We start from the raw sequence: 14847 nt of genomic DNA, 5'->3' as shown, positions 1-14847 counted from the left end.
CCATCTTAGATTATGGCAACAAGGATCAGGCAATCAATCATGTGTGCTTTCCTGGGGCACCTGAAAAACTCTCCATGGTGTCTTTAACTACTTCAACAAGTTCAGTTATGCTTTCTGTGCAACACTTAAAAGAAGCAGCACAGGGCTACTGGTCTGGCTGAGTAAAAGTTTTTACAAATGACATCTCTGTATTATTCAAGTTTTACCTGTTCTTGCTGAAGGCCGAATTGTAGGAACAGGTACCGGTAAACCAGGAGGAGGGACTGGGGATCCAGGAGACCACCCCCGGTGACGTTTCTTTGGTGGTCCAGAACTGGACATTGATGCTGAGAAGGAAAGCAAAAACTATTTCTAAATCCCATCCTCCCAAATGACCAGATTCCAGCCCACAATTTCATTTCACATTGCTGTTGAACTGGTATCACGTCACAGAGCACCAGAGGTTAACACCTAGATTTACACAAAGCCACACTATGACGTGAAAAATGTTACCTGTGCTAAAGAGTACAGCATTTTGATTAACAGTCATGTCAAAAACCAAATGGATCTGTAAAGACTGAATTGTAGAAACTGCTACGATAGGAAGAACAACAAAATCATAAATTTCATGCTCAACAGCCAGTGCAGCTTAAAATAAAGGAGCAGAGAGGTTTTCTTCACCTTGGTCTCCAGCTGCACAGCCAGGACTTGGAGATGTCGAGTGAGGCACTGGCCGAGAGACTGTAGAACTCAATACATTATTTCTCCCTCCATTAGCGTTTCCATTAGCAACATCAGCGGCACGCAGTGAAAGAGGAGCTGAGTATAATAAAATACAGAGTGTACGGCTTGAGACAATCTTGAAAACAAACAAACAAAATAGTACAGCCACATGCAGACACAAAAGAACAGAGCAAGATACGTGACTGAAAGAAACATACTCCAGGGGACGCAGGAAGCGTACTTGGCAGAGAATAATTTGGGCACAGGCTACAAAATCCTGACCTTGAAACGGGGTCTCCAGATTTCAAGGTGGGGAGGATACGTGGAAGAAAAAATCCAAAACAAACCCCACCAAAATAAAATACAACATCACACACACACAGAATTATTGGGAAGTTTGTGACACATTTTTTTAGACACTGAAAATTAAAAAAATATGCATATCACGAATTCAGTTTGTAAAGATTTCTAAGCCACTTAGGCGTATCTATGTATTTTTCCCCCAGTCATCCATGTGCCATACACAGTAATTCACTACAGAGCTTTCATCTGAAGCCTTAGCAAAGGAGACTGGGCAGAGAAGACAGGGCAGTTTGCAGTAAAATATACATGATCTGAGCATTATTGAGGCAAAACCTGCTTCATTTTGCTACCTCTGCCTAAGACAATCCTCCAGTCCGAGCAAGCCTGACACCCTGGTAGGGCCCACTATATCCAGATCACAAAATGAAACCACAGCAACAGAGGATCACAAGAAGTTATCCTCACACTTCCAAGCTCCTTCTTATTCTTTTTCAGAGCCTAATTTTTGTAGAAGGAAAAAAAAAAAAGGCATAAACTCATAAACTGCATAGAGTAGACATGGAGCCCAGTGTGGACTACAGCTCCCTGCTGTTATCTGCCAGCTCCACAAGGGTTTAGCTCCCAGGCACAAATTCCAGGAGCAACAGCAGGAGATGGTGCAGCAGCTTGCTGATGCCAGCCGCAACAAAAAGCATCTGAGATGTGGGTGTTTGGTTTAAAACAATGGAACGTGGAACTCTCCAGCTGCAGTCATCCAGATAAATTCAGGCACAAGATTCTCAGGTTGCCAATTGGCAAAATTTGAATATCATCACTTGCCCATTGTAAGCTCCTCATTTGTACTTCGAGTCAACAATTTGATATTGACAGATATGGTGGATGTGGGTCAGTTATGGAAGTGGTTGAAATGGTGGGAAGTAATTTCAGTGCAAGATAAATTCTCTTACGCAAGTATGGGAGGGAAAAGGCTACTTTACACAAGGAACTGTTAATGATTCATTATTGTACATATTATTATGTACAATAACAATATATATTGTATAAAATAGCAGGTAAGTCATGTATAAAACATAATGTTCATGTGCATATATAAACCAAATAAATTTATATTTTTTCTTATTCAAGCATACTTCCCTGTAATAAGTGTGATAATTTCTTTTTCTTTGCTTAAAGGATCACATAAAGTAATAAACAATCAGAGTATCACAACAGAGTACCAGTGAGGGATTTAGATGCCACAGTTGAGGGTTCTAATTTCTTGAACACAGAAATAAATACAGAAATAAAGAATTAAAACAGCACAGATATTAAAACTCCTTTAAATGAGACTAGATTCCATTAAATGTCAGCGGAGGAACTATACCTGTTACAAATGCAGAACAACACACAGCTCACAGTTACTGAGGCAAGAATAAGTGTGGTATCAAGAGGTGAATTTATGCTTTCTTAGATACCTTAGGAAGTGCAAAGAGGGATATAACACGAGACTTTTACCAGAATGTCACATCTGAAAGCCAAGGTGTGGTTCAGTTTGGGGACAGTAATGGCCATGGAAAATTTCTGTGCAGAGGTCTGCGAGAACATGAGAGTTTTGGGGAATGCTAGTGAATGTTTTCCTTTCCTTTTTCCACCAAAAAGGTGACTCCCTTATTTCTTGTCTGTTAAGTTGTTAACTCTCTTGGCTCTCAGCTATCCCGGAAAGCAAAGCCATACCTGCAGCAAATGCCTTTCCTACGAGCTGTACTGACAGAGCCAGCGGTTTCACAATGTTCTTGTTTCGGGATGGGTCTTGAGTTCCACTTAAGTTAACAGCAGAAGATGATTTTGCTGGACTGAATACTGAAGAATCTGAGAAAATAAGTTGTTCATTTAAGTATCTATTTAAAATTATATATATACATGCATGTATGATTTGTATTATATATGCATGAACAGTCATAGAAATTTATCTAAGCTCATCTCTGCATATAATGCAAACAATTTTTTTACACTCCTAAGAAATCATCACATATCGTTATCTTTTAGGAGTTCTAACAAACATTTAACTGGGCGTTTCTATAGAATCTTATAACCTACTGAACCCACAACTGATGTCTTCAACAATATATTGCATTCACATACACTCAAAGAATATTTTAACTGTAGAAAGGGCTATCACATTGCTTCTCAAAATACCCCCGTGGGGTAGGCAAGACTTGCCCCTAGCAAGCATATGGAATAAGCACTGGAATAAGTTGCATAAAAAGGTCGTGGAATCTCCATCACCTGAGATTTTCAAGAATAAGTTACTGAACCTCTGTCAGACACAGCTGAGCTTGACTTAGGGCAGAAAAAAAATACCAAATACACAACCTCCTTACAGCACTATTGTCTATAAGGCTATGAAAAGTGTATGATCATTTATAAGCCTGGGTAAGAAATGATGGGTACCTCTTCACATGAATTAACAAACAACTCCTTACAGCACTTTACCAAGGTGCTGGTATATAAAATATAAACCTTATTTTATAGATAGATAAACTGAAGAACAAATAAATTCCAATATTTGCCCAGTATAAAACTGTAAATTAGAGCTGATTCCAAACCTCTCAGCATTTAGGCCCCTACTTTAACATCAGGCATTTAATATCTGCAATTTACTTTAAGAAAAATGCGACATTTGGATGCTGATACACTGACAAATCTAAATTCTTGTAACTGGACTGAAAGAATATTAGCTCAGCGTCTGTCCAGAAAGCAGTTTGCAACAAGTAGGCAAAGTAGGCTAAGTTCACCTACAGATGTCCTAGTAAAACAGCCGGTAAAGAAAACAGAAGGCAAAGACCAACTTGATCTGCCAAACACGTTTACCCTCAGGCCACACACCATTTGGAAAAGGAGGGTTGGGGGGAGAGTCTGCTTTGCCAGACAGAGTAACTGAGATGGGGAAAGAACACAGAAGCCTCTGCTGCTGCTGCTCCACCAGAAAACCTTGTCCATGTTCACAGGACATATGCTGAACGGCTAAGAAAATAGACCACCAGCTGAGGGGCTTTGGAGGAAAATGCTGGTCTCTCACTAACTATGATGTGGCAAATATGTAGTGTTAAAGCTTTCACCACAGTTAATTGTCCAGAAGCTTTGGGTTTTGTTTGGGTTTTGGTTTTTTGTTTGTTTATTTGTTTGGGGTTTTTCCCCCCCTCTCTCTAGTTCCAATACATTTTCTTGAAATTTTACCCGTGAACGCAGATGTGGCTGGTATATGTTTAAACATCACACTGGTACCTAAGCAGAACTTGTAGTACTACCAGTTATTAAAATTGTTCAATCTTTCTGTTGCAAAACCCTGTTTCTAGTTGCTTAACACCCTTTTAACACCTGAATTGAAGTTTTCCCTCTCATGTGTCTGCCTAAAATTGAATTTTTGATATTGTTCAAGGTTTGAGCCATTTTTCATTGCCAGTCACCTCTCCTTTGCAACAGGACTGCATCTTCCCACGCCGTTTTGATAGTAGGACCTGACACCTGACTGCAATGTCATGGCCACACTGTACTGTCAACTTTAACGACGGCATTTCAAAATTTTCTTGTGCTCTAATTTCTAACATGAAATTACCATTTCAACACAGTACTCCGAGCGTGCCATAACTGTCTACCTACAGGTTATCTTCTAGAACTTGGAGACTGAACTGCTCACTTACAAGGGGAGAAAACAGAAATATTTACACAAGTTTAAAAGGCAAAAATGGGTATGAGTTGACAATAAACTGCGAACAATTTCAGAAAGCAACTTGCTAATAAGTATTCCTATTTTAAAAGAACTGAGAAGTCAACTCAAAGTACGAACAGCTATGCAGAGCCAGGAGAGAAAGTCAGACCTCCATCATAGGTGACACATGTCAGAATTCAGGCCACCAAAAAAAAGTGCTCTCCCCCCTTCTCCTGGTCACAGGGGATTCATATGTATGCATGTGGCATTATCTTCACTAGAAGATAACAGTAGAAGAAGATGAAAAGGTTTTGACAACCATGACCTAAAAGTACAAACACTGACACACAGAAACACCAAGCAGACTGAAAATTGCAGTGAGTGATAAGGAGAAAGCAGTATACAAAGGTGTATCTATTAACTTGGCAGGTACAATAGAAGACAAAGCTGTGCAAATATTGGATCACTTCTTGTTTCAAATAAATAGGTTCTCATGCATCTGCACAGTTCTCATGCCAGGACCTGCAAGCCAAGGGATCATGCAATGAAATGCCGATGTGTTTAAACATCTTCATTTAATTTTAACCAAAGCCTAAAGTATCTAGCTTCCTAAACAGAGACAGGGGTGACCACCTGGGGAAAGTGTCTCTGAACATACTGATCAGTGATTACCATTTCATAAGAATGCATATGTTCAGCTTTTGTTTGTTATTCCTTTTTAATATACTTTCTAAGTGGGAAAGGTATTTTAACAATCTTGGTTTTGTATCTGCATTTCATATTCCTCTAAAGAAACTTATGTTCTGGTACGTACATACCAACCAATTACAACAACTAACAGAAAGTTTCCTCCTTTTTTAATTTTTTAAGAAATAGCAGAAACAGATACAAAAACATAACAGCATACATGAAGCTGCAATAAAGCCATGAGAAAAAAGCTCAGAAGAAAAGCAACGTGGCTATTTGCAATAAATAAATAAATAAATGAAATTAAGATGCTGCTTCTTTGTAGGCCAACGTCTGTTTGATTTTTATAGTTTCTCCTTGTTTAAGTATGTTATTAATAGCTTTATAGAACAGTTATGAGATGCACGTTAGCTCACATAACACAAAACCACTGTATGCGTATGGGGAAATTGCTGTTCTAAGTATACCCCTGTGTGAAATAAAATTTAAATAAATAAGCAAGCAAATAAATAAAAGCTGCTCCCCTAACCCCAAAAGGAGATTATTTTCCTTTTCAAGACAAATAGTCTAATCTATATACTAAGTAAACACCTCCCTATAAACGTGTAATTCAAGTTTTTTGAGATCCACAAAAAAATTAAATGAAACAAACACAGGGAGGCACAGAATCAAATAAATGATTTAAAAGATATTTTAATACTTTTTAATTTACTACTCTTATGAGGACTAAGCTAACCTTCAGCCTCACCTGGGTCTTAATCTTTCACAAAGCAAATTTTGAAAGGCATCCTCCCCACTGTAACCTATACACAGCTTGAGGTAAATACCCAGTTGTTTACAGCATCCCTGAACCACCAATATCTGCGGTAACTTACCACCCCCAATGGTTATCTTTATAGCACTTTCAGCTCCTACCTGTCTGAGTGAACCCTGATTTGTATCCATTAGCTGATCCACCCTCTGGGGTCGTGGACGGTGACACCGAAGAATTTGGTTTAGCAGAGAGGCTAGCAGCAGATGATTGCCTGCTTCTACATTCTGCAAACGAAGCAGCTACAGTACATATTAACAAGGCTTTCCATCCAGTAGAACAGTTCGGCAACACGGTGGCGAAAGGTGACAAAATGTTAAAAGCATACAAACAGCACGTACAACAAACAGCGGCAAATGGCAGCATTCAACGAAAATACGGCTCTCGCAGTTTAGTCAACTTTGTCTTCTAATTAAGAGAATCTCCCTGGGGGCCACTCAGAGGGCCAGGCAAATACAGAGCAGATGCTGCAAAATGGCAAGAGCCCTCAGTTCGCAGCTTCCAAGAGATTTGAAGGTATTGGACATATCCCAGGAAACACTCAGCGACTTCTGTGGTGCAACCTTTATACAAACCGTCATATGTTGCCCTTTAAAAGGAGAAATTGTGCTGAAACCCAGATTCTTAGTGTGCCTCTACAAAACCCCCAGGGAGATCTCAGTGCTGTGAGTGTCTGTCTGGGTGAAAATTGAGTTGAGGCAGGAGAAAGTCACCTTAAAAAAAAAAAAATCACACATTAATCCATTTTTAAAACTGAGATCGGATTAGGTTTTGTTTGAAGAGAAGCGGCTGTTTAAAAGCTTTTCTCTTCTTCTAATTAGATCTTTACTACCAGATGGATGGTAGCTATATGGGGATAGAGCCTATCAAAATAATGCCCACAAGGTCAATACTTGGTTGATTTTCTAAACTTTCATGGGTGCTCAAAACACTTGCAATCAGCATATAACCAAAAGTGGCCCCAGTATCTGCCTCTTCCACACGTGCGTTACTCCTGACTGCATTTACCAGGGCCCACACCAACCCCAACTGCATGAGCATCAGGAAGGGGATTCAGAAAAAGGATTCCAAAAGTAAAATAAGGTTTCCTTTTTCTGTATTTGGAACTTCACGATCAAATTAAATCTTTCTGCTTTTTTGGTGAAATATGCTGCTGAAAAACACATCCAAAGCAGTAGTTAATTATACTCGTAACTGAGAAAAGCAGCTGAAGCCAGGATCCCTTTGAACCACTAACTGATACAATACTATAATCACTCATACAGCTCAGTGATAACCATCCCTTTCTGGTGTCATGCTGCTATTCACATGAGGATGTGACTCTTCAGATGTGTGTCAGTCCTGCTGTGGAGCTTCTCCTCTCCTCACATCATCCTCTTTGGAACAACAGGCACCAGATCAAACTTGGTCTTTACTGAGTAAGACCACAGCTGAGGAAGACAGGCAGTCTGCGTATACACCAGCGGAGTAGACAGCGAGTACGTAAACCATTCTCTCCTTGAGTCTTTGCATGGCTCTAGCCCAAGTGTAAAACACACCGTAAACGGCAAGAGTATGCAAGGTTTCTCCTCTTTCCCCAAGATCAGTGCCCTGAGTTTTCTTAATCTTATGGCGTGCTAGTATCCTCAGGCATTAGACAGATTGAATTGCACCTGCTAAGATGAGTATCAGCGCAAAGCCAACGCTGGAGCCCTGTCTGTGAGTCATCTTGCTTCAGGCACAGAAAAGAATCAGCAGACTGAGCAACCATCTTTCTTCTACCGAGACGGCTCCACATCCTAAGACAGGCAGATTTAGGGCTCCCACTGAAAGTATGGGAAGATGGAGGAAGACCATTTACAATTGCATGGTTACTATTAAGACTTAAATAAACCTCTTTGGCAAAATCCAGACTTCAGTGAAATCAGTGGGAATTTTTCCTTCAAGCAGTAAAGAAAGTAATCTTCTACAGTTCCTTTTGAATGCATACATTTTCAACAGCAACTTTCAATTTTTCATTCATCACACCGATAGAATAAAAAACCCCTAAGTGAATGGGCACCTTTATTACCTTTCCAGCAAATAAGGGGTCCCTTTGACAGTACACCTTGGGAGCTTCTTACTAGGTAGTACTTTAAGTGCTTCTGCTTCTTTGGCTGAGTGGTTAATTTCAGGTTGATATGATTGGAAAACTCTGTGAAGTATCGAAATCCTCTTTCTCCACAGCCTATACAATTCCCAGAAAATCCTGGAAGAATGAAGCAGAAGATACACATACAGATTAAATGACTTGTACCATCTGCTAGGAATAAGGCCATTTTAACTTGCCTGCACATCATTTCAGAGCAACTGAAGGCCTCTAGCCAGACAGCTTCTGTGGACGCCCTACACAGCACGTATGTCAGGAAAAAGCCAAACACAGGCAGATTTTATTTTTAGCTTTTCTGAAGCTCTTCCATCTTTCTATATCATGCTAAATTATGCCAGAATCCTACCACCAATTTTCCACTCTACACAGTACAGAGAGGAATAACTGCTTGGTAGGGGGAGAGCTATGATGCCAGCCTAGGAAATGTCCATAAGGAAAAAAAATATTTTTTTTCCATTTTTTTCTACATTAAAAATACATAGGTTCCAAGCTGCATGCATATCTCTCTCAAAACAGTGGTTAATCCATAGCAGCCACTGCAACTTCACGTGACGAAAATTAACCTTAGTATCTAATAAATTTTGTCTGTGACTCTTCATACAAAAACTTTTCAAGTAAGCTGGACCTTACAGCTTATTAAAGTCTTAAAAGCAATCATCTGATGTCAAGATTTTCATGGCAAAAGTTAGGAGTGCTTCAGCCTGTTTTTAAAAACCTACAACCTCTCACGAAAGTAACAGATGTAGGAACAAAGGCAGAAGACTGCTTTTCTGCAATGTTTCCAACATTGTTTCATAGAAGGGGGTGAAATTTTGAGTTGAGGGCTGAAGGACAGAGACCAGCCTGAGGCTTATAAGCACCCTTGATTTCCAGTGCCATTCACAACTATGTTAATGGGAGTGTTGCATGTAGATGGCACCAGTCTAACCTTTCCTAGACAAACCACAGCGTGCGTTCTGAAATGGAGCTGCCTTAAAATCCTTGTTGTTTGAATAAGCCCTCTATTATCTAATGCCGAACAATTCAACTCCTCTGGCTTACTTGCCACTCCACTCCTCTCTGAATCTCTTTCAACCCTTAATGAAGAAATGTTTTATATTCTTTCTGGAACATAAAAAATGATTTATAATAGTGCTGGGTGGATTAATGCCTAGTAGAAACACTTTATTTTTTTTCCCACTTACTAATCAGTTCAAGATCTGTAACAGAACCAATTTTTTATCCTCACTACTATCGTTATTTTCCACACTGCCAAGCACCTTGGAGAACATTGCTTCCTACAGTCACCTGTCAGCCAAATTCATAATTTAATGAAGAAAGATATTCAGTCTTTTTGACAAAATGCATTTTCCATAAAACTCTTACTAATTAGGCCACTGTCTTCAGCCCTACTGTGTCTCATTATCATCTTTTACCATCATGTTGCTGAGGATGCCAAGAAGTAGATTTCTTCATCCTGTTTCTCCTGGGACTGAATCAGTCCTTGCCTTCTCCTTTGCAACCCACAGGAACTATTGGTGCACCTCTACAGTTGTCAGAAACAGCCTTCAGGGTCTCACAGAGCTACCAAGCCAATTCTTTGCTCATAGGTGCCAGTTACACAGGCCTAGAGGCACTTAAACATGTAACACCAGCAATGCCAGAGCAGAGATGCGAGTCATTAGGCTCATTACCAAATGATATCAGAGATGATAGATGGATACAAGGAGGGGGGAAGGAACGCTTAACCAAGACAGACAAGTAGTACCACATTTCATCAGACTAAACACCATCTGTCTGTCTATCAGATAGTTCTTATTGATCAAGTCTTGACACTTACCCTGCTCAGTGGGGGAGAAGCTCCTCCGAGGATGGCACTATACACCAGAGTACCCCACCACCCCACCTCTCCAACCGTACCCAGCAAGGGCACATCACGCCACAGCTCCTATCGAACTCAGGCCAGTGGGATTTCTGCCTTAGGTCCAAAGGGTTACAGTGTGCAGTAGCATATTAAATGGGTTTAAGGGAGAAATAACATTAAAGCACAGAAGTACAAAACCAAGGTGTTTTCAATAGTTATGCAAAATATTGGTGGTCCGGACCAGAATTTCAGCAGTGTGGTTAAATCAGGGTATTTATGCTTTATTGAAATCTCTTCCCTGTTGAAAGGTCTTTCAGAATATACTCCAGGCAGCACAATGACTGGAGAGAGAAATGAGAGAGTAAATTCAGAACAGGCTAAAAGAGCCAAAATATATTAAATCACTTTTACTAGCCTGTTAAAATGTGTACCAGTTGTGAGCCAGGCAGGAAATCTAGGTGCACATACGTCTGTCTTCAAACACCAAGAAGCATTCTTGTATTAAAATTTTAAAGCTCATAAAATGTAATCAATTATGACTTAAACGTTTTGTTGGTTTTTTTTCCCGCTATGTACTAGATTGAGAAGTAAACTGCCTCAGAGCTCCTATTGAGAACAATGTTCCTGGTGGAGCCAAGGGCAGAAGTTGTCCCTTAATCCATGGAAAAATAGATAGCTCAGCTTCAACAGTTGCATGAGCATATTTCTTCTTAAATGAAAATGCTGTAAGCATCAGTAGAGATAAAGCGTATGTGGATAGCTTGCATTTAGAGTGCCAGGGCTGCAATTGACTTCTGCCCACACAGAAATCACCGACCTTCCATTGTGGTTAATTGTGGAATCAGGGACTTGTTTTAAAATGGGGTTTTAAGGCAGGTTCAGCTACAGATTTAATTTAATAAAAACAAGCCCCTCCTCAACATATTTCTAATAGAAGGTCATTAGCTGAAATGGCTTTAGATAATTTTGAACTGACCTTTTTCTCTGAATTATTATGGCACAAAGAAAAAAAAATCCAAAAACTCTTACCTAAAAGTGCATTTTTTCCATGATCATCTGGCAAAAACCGCTTGTCAACAGCGCAGACTAGAATGTGCTCAGGAAGGTTGGGAGATTTGGCTCCTACTAACAGGAAGCCTGCTGGGATATCAATTTGCTCCATGCACAGAGATACTAACCGTAAATCCTTGCCTGCTTGACAAAAACCTACAAAACAAACCAAAACAAATGATAAATCTCCAAAAGATTTTGTTTCATTTTCTTCTTTTTTTTATCAGTACAAAAGCAAATGGGGCCTCACAACTTGATACTGTAACTGGGGGTTTTAATACATCCTTTTCAATGGAAACAGAGGAAATGGAGATAGCATCTCATCAGATCCACTAGTTCAGGGTTTCAGAGACAAGAGATAAACATTAATTTAAAGAGTTCCTGAACACATTCAGGCAGAGAAGAGATGTATTTCTCTAAAGACCAGATATTAAATGGCTCAGAAACTCAACTTTTCAAGAACATTCAAAACTTTCCTTCAAGTTTGTGATTTTATAACAGAAAATAGCTCTTAAAACATGCCAAATAATATTTTTTCTTTGCCAAATTTTTGTTTACAGTCTTTTCAAGAGAACCAATTTTGTCTTTGTTGCTTGTAACAGGCTGGCAGTGGTACATAAACAGCACTAGGTAATACAAAGGAATGATAAAAATTTCACGACTGAAGTTTAGTATTGACTACTAAAGGAAAAACATTTTAAAATCTAATTTTTTAACTCGTTTATACATTTCAGGAATTCCAGCAAGTAAAAGATTAATTGACTGGTTTTAGAAATGTACAACATGTTTTCTTTAAGTCTCCAACTGAGTCTCTTGAAGTCTCAATGGACTGCTTGACTTCAAGTCTCCAATTCATTTTTTCCCCACCCAAATACACATATACATACAAAATAAGAACATAACACTGGTTCTTGTGCTACTTGGTCAACGTAGGGCTAAAGCCAGCAGCAGAAGTGGGCAAAACTAGGGACTGGAACGAGCTTCTGCTGTTCCACGTCCTGCGGTGAGCAGCTGGCAGGCTGGGACACACAAAAAAGCCCGTCAGGGCAGCCCAGAGCCGTGGTCAGGCACTGCAACGGGGCCCTTGGGAGCTCAGGACTCGGGATGAGCCTGGCAGCCACAGTGGGGATTTTTGAAAGGTTGGATGGGACAGTTTAGAGCAATTACAGGAGCTCTGGAGGTCTGGTCCAATCTTTTGCTCAAAGCCAAGCCAACTCCAAAGTTAGATTCTTTCGACTAAATTAACAACAACGTTCAAAGACTCTTCCATTAGCTCCAACACTGGATTTACAGGGATCAAAATCACCCATCACTTCTTTGTACAGCTCCATCATATTATTTTCATTGAGGAATTTCTGCTTTCAAGCAAGGAAATGACAGGTGTGAGAGAAAGCCACAACTGATGTGGTTTCCTCCACAGGAAAGGACACCACCACACTGGGCTTTCTGATTTCCCTTAGGCAGCAGTCAACGAAAGCACTGCCAAGTTTTATGAAGAACCAGACTTATGTTGTGTTCCCCTCCAATTCTCACTTCTCCAGCTGCAAGATCAGTGCTAAAGTCTGGCCTCACACATCTCCCAGCAGCAGCTGGTGGAAACCCACCGTATTTCAGAATATCCAAAGACATCACACATTTATCCACTGTCCCTCTCTCCTTTGCTACACCCATAGAAATATTGTAACATAGACAACATATGCATCCATCTGCGTGAATCAATATTTCAAAATAAAGAAAATCATAATCACAATAATCATTATTGTTTAAAACAAACATACCAAACTAAATTGAAATTACTGTAATATCTATTAGGACTTCAGCTATTAATGTATATTTCTTACACTTAATTTAAAATACTATTCAAGTAGTCCATAGTTGTTACAGAAATTCTAAGGGCGGGGGGGTCGGGGCAGGGAATCAAACCACTGGAGAAAGACACTAAGCATCTGGAAACACAATGTGATCACAGCTTAACCAAAAGCCACCTCAACCATTGTCAATACGTGTCTGCACTCTTACCTCCTGTGCTAAAACCCATAGTCTAAAACTTCGGCAAAAATGGTGAAAGTTAATGGGTTTTGGTTTTATCTCAAAACTGTACCAGGCAAAGAGCATTCGCAAAGCGGAATGCACAGAATCAGCAAACTTCCTGGCAAGCAGCAGCGTGCCGAAAACAGGGTCCGACGCAGGTTCAGTCTTGTGCCTACACCCTCCATCTGCTTAACCAGTTCTTGGCTGAATAGTTTCTGCAGTTACTCAATCAGCTCGGTTCCAGTAATCCAGAATGAATTCACCCCTCACACACACCTTCTTCCAGCCAGTGAAGTAAAATGAAGCACCCGAAGTTTTTACTTACAAATCAATGGATTATAACAATAACTTACCAATAAAAAGTTACCTATGTTTTAGGGGAAAGGCATTAAACCCACATATTTAAAGCAAAATTTATTCTTTTCTGATTAAATGCAATTTGATTTTAGTATCTTAAACTCTTTTTAAGGTGTATTCCTTAGAAATACATTGATCCTAATCAAACAGAAGGCTAGGTACCAGGCTAAGTATTATCTGGACTTTTCAATGTAATTAAGAAAGGAACAGTTGCAGATAAATCTAGGAACAAAACTCCCTTACATTCAAAATAGAATTTGCTTATTCACATGTTTATGCCATTTGGGTATATGTCCAGAATTTTCAAAATGGCCCTTAAATATTTAGGCATTCAGTGAAATGTGAGTAGCTGACATGCTTAGAGAATACCACTCTACATTTCGATTTAAAATGGAAAAATTACCCACTGCTGACAACGTGGGCAAACAGGACATCTGCAGATAAGGATTATGAAACAACAAGTGCGATAAGATTTCAAGACAGATTTAAACCAGTTTTTACACAATTACTCTACAGCCTTGTCTCTACCTAAAAATTTTCAGGAAATGCCCAGAAGCACAAATGGTGACCAGTAAGAGGCTTTTAAAGGAATTGTTAGCAATAGCGATACTAGGACACCAAAGAAAATAGGATTTTGGTTGTGAGTGTTGTTAACAGTCATATTTCAATATAGACTGGCTTTCAGGAAGAACACACAACATGGAGATGACTGAATATCATATGAGAAACTCAGAGCCTCTTTGGATGCCTGAGGGTTCTGACGTCCCAGCGAGGTGAAGCAACGCTCTCGCACTCCACAACATCCGAGACAAAAGCAAAGACTTGGCTATTATCCAGGCTAGGAGCAAAACAATTTCAGCTACACTTTGAGGAGCTGCACATCACCATTCCGCATGAGGCCCCAGGGGAAGAAGGTGCAGGAAAACCCTAAGAAATCCATCACAACATCTTAACAAGTTTATAAGCATTACTCGGTAACATCTTAGCAGTACCCATTGAAACAAATGGATGTATCTCAGCCTGCTATCATGGGCAACAGCAGCCTCTTACCTGAGAGACTGTCTTGACCTGAATATATCTAGGCAACAGCAGCCTCTTACCTGAGAGACTGTTGACCTGAATATATCTAATATTTCCCACCATTTAGGATATGCAGGGCTGTACTGCAGAAATGCTGCATCCTGCCTAATCTGCAAACGATACCCAAGATTTACCTCCTGTATCATCTCTTCCTCTACCCAAAGTGC

At 39.8% G+C, this 14847-nt stretch overlaps 1 protein-coding gene across 1 annotated transcript in view; it reads right to left on the bottom strand.

Annotated features, from left to right (window-relative positions):
- Positions 1-206: 206 nt before the first annotated feature.
- LOC104157014 (GREB1-like protein) overlaps positions 207-14847 on the bottom strand; it is a gene marked incomplete at its 3' end in the record, with an annotated part of 29997 nt that continues 15356 nt past the window's right edge. The window contains exons 4-8 of the mRNA XM_009705736.1: positions 11192-11368; positions 8242-8418; positions 2719-2853; positions 661-798; positions 207-326 (exon numbers count right to left, since the gene is read on the bottom strand). Of these exons, the coding sequence (XP_009704038.1) occupies positions 207-326; positions 661-798; positions 2719-2853; positions 8242-8418; positions 11192-11368 (747 nt within the window). The remainder of the gene's footprint in view (positions 327-660; positions 799-2718; positions 2854-8241; positions 8419-11191; positions 11369-14847) is intronic.

This window comes from Cariama cristata, unplaced genomic scaffold (genome assembly GCF_000690535.1).
Source record: "Cariama cristata isolate BGI_N322 unplaced genomic scaffold, ASM69053v1 scaffold19278, whole genome shotgun sequence".
In the NCBI taxonomy this organism is placed as follows: Eukaryota; Metazoa; Chordata; class Aves; order Cariamiformes; family Cariamidae; genus Cariama; species Cariama cristata.
Note: the sequence above shows the minus strand (reverse complement) of the source record. Positions and strands in the feature narration are given on the sequence as shown.